The 5886-nt window shown below is 50.1% G+C and overlaps 1 protein-coding gene across 9 annotated transcripts in view; it reads right to left on the bottom strand.

Moving 5' to 3' along the window:
* ATXN2L (ataxin 2 like) overlaps nt 1-4753 on the bottom strand; it is a 15810-nt gene extending 11057 nt beyond the window's left edge. For 4 of the 9 annotated variants that reach the window (XM_003795763.1, XM_023516736.1, XM_012808888.1 and 1 more), the window contains exons 1-6: nt 4204-4726; nt 2645-2681; nt 2387-2443; nt 2228-2299; nt 1186-1336; nt 502-626 (exon numbers count right to left, since the gene is read on the bottom strand). In XM_003795763.1, the coding sequence (XP_003795811.1) occupies nt 502-626; nt 1186-1336; nt 2228-2299; nt 2387-2443; nt 2645-2681; nt 4204-4514 (753 nt within the window). In that variant the 5' untranslated portion in view covers nt 4515-4726. Of the gene's footprint in view, nt 1-501; nt 627-1185; nt 1337-2227; nt 2300-2386; nt 2444-2644; nt 2682-3209; nt 3607-4203 lie in introns of those variants that run through there. The other 5 variants (XR_001161528.2, XM_012808889.1, XM_012808891.2 and 2 more) reach the window with 3 other exon arrangements.
* Between the last annotated feature and the right edge of the window lie 1133 nt (nt 4754-5886).

Raw genomic sequence — 5886 nt, forward strand, 5'->3', positions numbered from 1 at the left:
AAAAAAAAAAAAAAAAAAAAAGAGAGAAAAGTCTTGCTATGTTGCCTAGGCTGCAGTGCAGTGACTTTTCACAGGTATGATCATAATACACCTGCAGCCTTTAACGCCTGGTCTTAAGTGATTTTCTTACCTCAGCCATCTTAGTAGCTGGGACCACACACACACCATCACACCTGGCTTTATTCATGAGATTTTAAATGCATCAGAGTAGCTGCTTTTATGAAAGCAAATGTGCCTACACAGTCATCAATCTTCTCTACAGTTTTGTTACATATGGAAAAAATGACTTGAAACAAATGCTAATAGTTGTCAATTACTGATACTGAAAGAATAATTTTGCTATTTTTTCTATACCTTTCTACTCGCTATCCAACCACCATCTATATGTAACAGTAAATATTTTTGTCCCACTCCCTCAAGAATCAATTTTTGGTTCCAAAAATGAATCTCATTGTCAACAAGCGGTTCTGTCTGCCCAGCTATTAGGGAAGGAGATTATACCATGTCAGATTCAAGGTCGTAGTCATCACTGTTGCTGTCACCCCCTTCCCAGCGCTGAAGCACCTTCTCTTTGTGCTCCCCATTCACCTTCGAGTTCATGGCAATGGCTGAATCAGTGAACTTATCTACGGGGGCAGAGTTGAAGATCAGGAGACAGATGATATTCCATAGCTTTCTTTCCAACATCCCTCACCACACCCTAAGTAGTTCAGGAGCAAAGAGAAGCTTAAGAAACTCAGACTTAAAGTATATGTATTTGTTTGTCAGGACTTGGGGTGGTGGTGGTAAAGATTATAAAAATCCTGACCTATTAAGATTATTAACTAATAAAACTCAAAAGGAACAAAAAGTTAAAAACTAAGTAGGGAAAACATGAAGAACTACAACACAGACAAGAATTCATCCCACTATGTATTAAATGTTAAGATATAATCTCAAAACAATCCAGCCATCTCCCTCTAGGGTAAAAAAATAAGGCAAAGGGGTGGCACCTGTGGCTCAAAAGGGTAGGGCGCTAGCCCCATATGCCAGAGGTGGCAGGTTCAAACTCAAACCCAGCCCCGGCCAAAAAAAAAAAAAAAAAAAGCAATGAAGAGAGAGAAAAAAAATCAAGACATGTTCCACCTGCACACATATTGCCCTTTGCTCACACAGTGGGTCTTACTTAACAGCCTAGCATAATACCTTTAGTAGCATAATTGAAGTCAACATTTCGGAAGTGGACAAGCATAACATCACTTGGCTTAAACACCATGGTGTCCACAATGTCTTCCCGACGAGGACCACCTGCTGGCTCAGATACTTTTCGGTGCACGGCATCTACTGCTAGTTCAAACTACAAAAGCCCCATTCCCCAACATCCAAACGTCAATATAGAGAAAAGTGAAGGAAAAACATAACTATTTTCTCTTACCCATTCTAAAATTTTCCCCACACCATATTCTCAAACACACTAGGAACCAAGTGCACAGTCTTAACATTGGCCAAAGTCTTAAGCTACAAATGTAATTTAAAAAATTTTAAATTTGAGTGGCGCCTGTGGCTCAAAGGAATAGGGCACCGGCCCCATATGCCAGAGGTGGCAGGTTCAAACCCAACCCTGGCCAAAAACTTCAAAAAAAATTTTAAGAATTTTTTTTTTTTTAAAGTCTTATTTTGTTGCCCTAAGTAGAGGGCTGAGCCACCATAGCTCACAGTAACCTAAAACTAGTGGGCTCAAGCAATTCTCTAGCCTCAGCCTCCCTAGTAGCTTGGGACTACAGGGGCCTGCCACATGGCCTGGGTATTTTTCTTTTTAAATAACTTTTCGCAGGTATGATCATAATATACCTGCAGCCAAGGCATGTTAGCTCACAGCAACCTCCAACTCTTGGGCTCAAGTGATCCTCTTGCCTCAGTTTTTTCTATTTTTAGTAGACGGGGTCTTGCTTTTTGTTCAGGCTAGTCTTGAACCTGTGAGCTCAAGCTATCCACCTGCCTCAGCCTCCCAGAGTGCTAGGATTACAGGTGCAAGCCACTATGCCTGGTCTTAAACTTAAGAATTTTAACAATTAAGTACCTAGCTCTCCAATTTGTCTTTTATCATTTGCATTACTAATCAGCACAGGCTTACAGAAACCATTTACACCATAGTTGAACACACCCAACTCACACCTTCAACGAGCCCACTTCATTCTGTTCTTCCTTCCACACAACTCCAAAAATAAGTGAATTTGAGGGCACTGACCTTTGAGCTCAGAGTCTTGAAGATACCTTCATATGTGGTGCCATTTTTCACCTTTACATCACAAGTGGAGCCCTGGGAAAGGTAGAAAAATAAGAAACGTGCATCCAGAAAACATACACTGTATTCCTCAAACAACCTAGGGGTTAAGTACCTACTTACCACAACAGCTGTAAGGAAATGCAGCATTCTGGAATTATTGTAGACACCTTCAAACACCTGTCAGTTAACATAAAAGAGAGAAATAAAGGATCAGAGGCAACACCTCACTTTCTTTCTAAATGCCCACGCTCCTATCCTTGTCTATACTGGGTCCACAGTTGTTCTGAGCCCATCTGACTACCTCTGTACCTAATCTGCCCTGTATTCCCATATACTGTCTTTTAGATCCATGTATCTTAGGGAGAAAAAGGCACTCACGGGTGACTGTGGGGGTCCCTTTCCTGTGCTCTGTCCCCTATAGGAGAAGGAAACAAAAAAGTAGTTATTTAAATTTATTCAATCCCCTTACACCATTATGAAATTGATGGTAAATTCTAGAACCATAAACCACATGAAGGCATTGATTTAGGCTACAAACAAATTAATCAACCAGATTTTCAATTTCTCATCTTTTAGAAGAAAAGAACAGGCATTAAAAGCCCGTAAATATATTTCCTCCAAATACCAATACAAACGACCTCAATTAACATGGTTGTCAATTGCCATAAGAGCCAATGTAACACAACAGTTTCACTTTCTCCAAGGGTGCAGGGCCGCTTGCTTCCAACAGACCAATGCTACATATTTACCAACAACCCATCCCAGATGTGAAGGTGAAAAAACTAAGGGAGCGCAGGTTCAAACTAGGTAGCTCAGGCGCATCACCTCCCAAACAGAAAAGACAATCACTTTCAGCAGCCTTACACCTCAAACCCTGGAAGGAGACGGTATTCCCCTGCATCCCACCCCCTCGACCTCATTACTCATTCAGCCTGTTACCCACCCTGTGGAAGTCACCAATCGCCAGGTAACCCTACTCCTTGCTGGCTGATGTAACCGGCGGTTGAGGAGGGCGATGAAGGGGCCGTTGGCGGGGCTGGGGGACAGCGCAGCCGCAAAAGCCATCCACCGGGAGGCCTCGCCCGGTCTGCGCCTGCGCACTAAAGCCCACTGGCCTCTTCAAAATCCCCCCTCCCGCGGACAGAACCCCCTGCGCTAGCCTGTCCAGCCACTCTCAATCCCATTAACACACACACAGAACAGGGTGGAGCGTCCACTACTCATCCAGGAACGGCAAAGTAACCCCTCCGCAGACACTCCCAGCCCCTGCCCTACGTGTTACCGGGGCAAGCGAATGCCCGGGTCATAAGACAGCATCCACGCGCACGTACAGGAAGGGCGCGCGCGCGCGCTGGAGGTTCCCGGCCCGCAGTCCTCCCAGTTGTCCCTCCTTCCGTCCCCCCGCCCTCCTCGCTCCCTTCCTACTGGCCAGACCGGGAAAGGGGAGGTAGCAACCCGCTCCCAAGTCCCTCCTTCCCCATTGGCCAAACTGTGGGCCGCGCGCCCCCCTCCATTGGCTACAGCCCGGGACCCCTTCCCGCAGCAGATTCCCCATTGGCTGAAGCCGGGGACCGCGAGACCCTTCGCGGTAATGGAGCCAGGGACCCCAATCACCTCTCCACCGCCCCCCCCCGTTCAAATCCCCGGTCCGGCGGCGCTTGCAGGGTGCGATCCGCCTTCACTTAAGGCAGGAACCCCAAGTCCCGACTAGGCCCCGAGTACTGAGCACAGTCCCTAAACGCTCCGGCGGCGGCCCAGGGGACCTCGTTCCCTCCAACCTGTTGGGATCCGAGGGAGGCCACCCCCTGTTTCACAGGAGCTTTCCATTCTCCTAGTCCCTCTCAGAGGTGCCAGGCTGGGAGCCCGCCCCGCAGAACTGAACCGCCACCTCCTCCCGGTAGCCGCAGCTCCCGCGCCTGAAGTCCATCTCTCCTCACCTGGCGCTGCCGATGGCGGCTGGCCCTGGCCTCTCCTGATGCTGCTGCTGCTGCGCCGGCGGCGGCGGCGGCTGCGGTGCCAAGATTCCTTCTGCTCCCCGGCGGAGCCCGCTCCCGGCAGCGGCTGCAGGCCCCAAGCAGGGAGAAGCGGCCGGAGGCGGCCCTGGGGGAGTCGAGGTGGCGGCCAGTGGCCCTGGAAGGCCGCCGTTAGGGGGGCTATTGCCTCCGGGGGGCCTGCGGGCCACGGCCTGTTGCGTGGGGGGCGGCTGCTGGGGCTGGGAAGTCTGTTGTGGCGGCTGAGGCTTCAACATGATGGCAGCGTCCGGAAGGGGAATTAGAGGGAAGGGAGGGAGAGAGAGGGCCGGGGCTGGGTCCCCGCCAGAGAACGCGGGAAGCGAGGGGGATTGGGAGACTGGGGACCCGCCGTTGGCGGGCAGGGGGTAACCCCGCGGTGCCGGGGGTGGCTAGAGAAGACCGCGGCGCGAGGAAGCGCCGCGAGGCGGAAGGGGAGGGGGTCTCGCGGGCTGGAGGAAAGCAAGAGGACGCGAGCCGGCCTGGCGCGCGTGCGCGTCGCCAGGGAACGGGGAAGGAGGAGGAGCGCGCGGGCGGGAGCTACCAAAGGGGGAGGGGCGGGAGAAGGAAGCGGCGGCGCGAGATGCTCCCTCGCACCGAGGCAGTTAGCTCCGGGAGGAGAAAATAAAAATAGGTGGATCTCGCACCCCTAGCCCTTGGAGTGGGTAGGGAGGAGTGCTGGCGCTCACGTGCGCCAGGGATTTAGGATCTCAAGGTCTCAAACCGCCTTAGAGGCTAGCTGCTGCTGTCGCTTCACAATGAGCGTGTGAGGCGCTGGGGGAGGAGCCCAAGAAGCCGAGAGGAAAGACCGGCCGCTCCGCCTACGCCACCGGCGTAACGTCGGGATGCTTCCGCACAGTGTGAGATATGACAGCGTAGCGTAAGGTTCTTCCGCCACTTGGGTGCTAGTGGGCGGGGTCTTAAGTGCCAAAAGAGTCCCCAGTGCTGGACGAACTGAGTGACTGATCTTTCAGTCTTGTGGTGGGTTTCATAAGGAGCTGCTCTCAACTTTATCTGCTTTAAATAAAAGACTGATGAGCATTAAAGTGATGAGTTTGATTGTGAATCTTAGCAGATAATCTATTCGTAGTCCTTAATTATTTTGAATTTCAGTGATTTTAAACTTAAATTGCTTCTTCATGCCCAAGAATGAACTCTACACTGGTTGAGACTGAAGGTCAAAATTCCTAGGGTCTGGTTCAAAATCCTCACCCAACTTTGCGATGAAGGTAGCCTTCATTCATTCAAACTTAGTTGGGCATCGGGGCATTAAGTTCGGTGCTTGTACACAAGGGTAATCAAACCACTTCCTGCTCTCGAGGAGTTCAAGCAAGTTGTTGATTTAGATAATTTGATAAGATCTAGTCAGCGAAGCACAGGGCACTATGAGAGTAAGTAGGAATGACATCTAATCCAGCTTTGGGGGACGCCTAAACTGAGAAGAGAGGAGGGAGATTGAATTCACGGCAAGAGAATAGAATGTGAATATGGGAAGAGGGAGGGGAGGAGGGGAGGATGAGTGGAGGGAGGGTGATTGGTGGGATCACGCCTATGGTTCATCCTATAAGGGTACATGTGAATCTCTCTAAACGTAGAATATAAATGTCTTAA

The sequence above is a fragment of the Otolemur garnettii genome, unplaced genomic scaffold, assembly GCF_000181295.1.
Source record: "Otolemur garnettii isolate 467f Iridium unplaced genomic scaffold, OtoGar3 scaffold00096, whole genome shotgun sequence".
In the NCBI taxonomy this organism is placed as follows: Eukaryota; Metazoa; Chordata; class Mammalia; order Primates; family Galagidae; genus Otolemur; species Otolemur garnettii.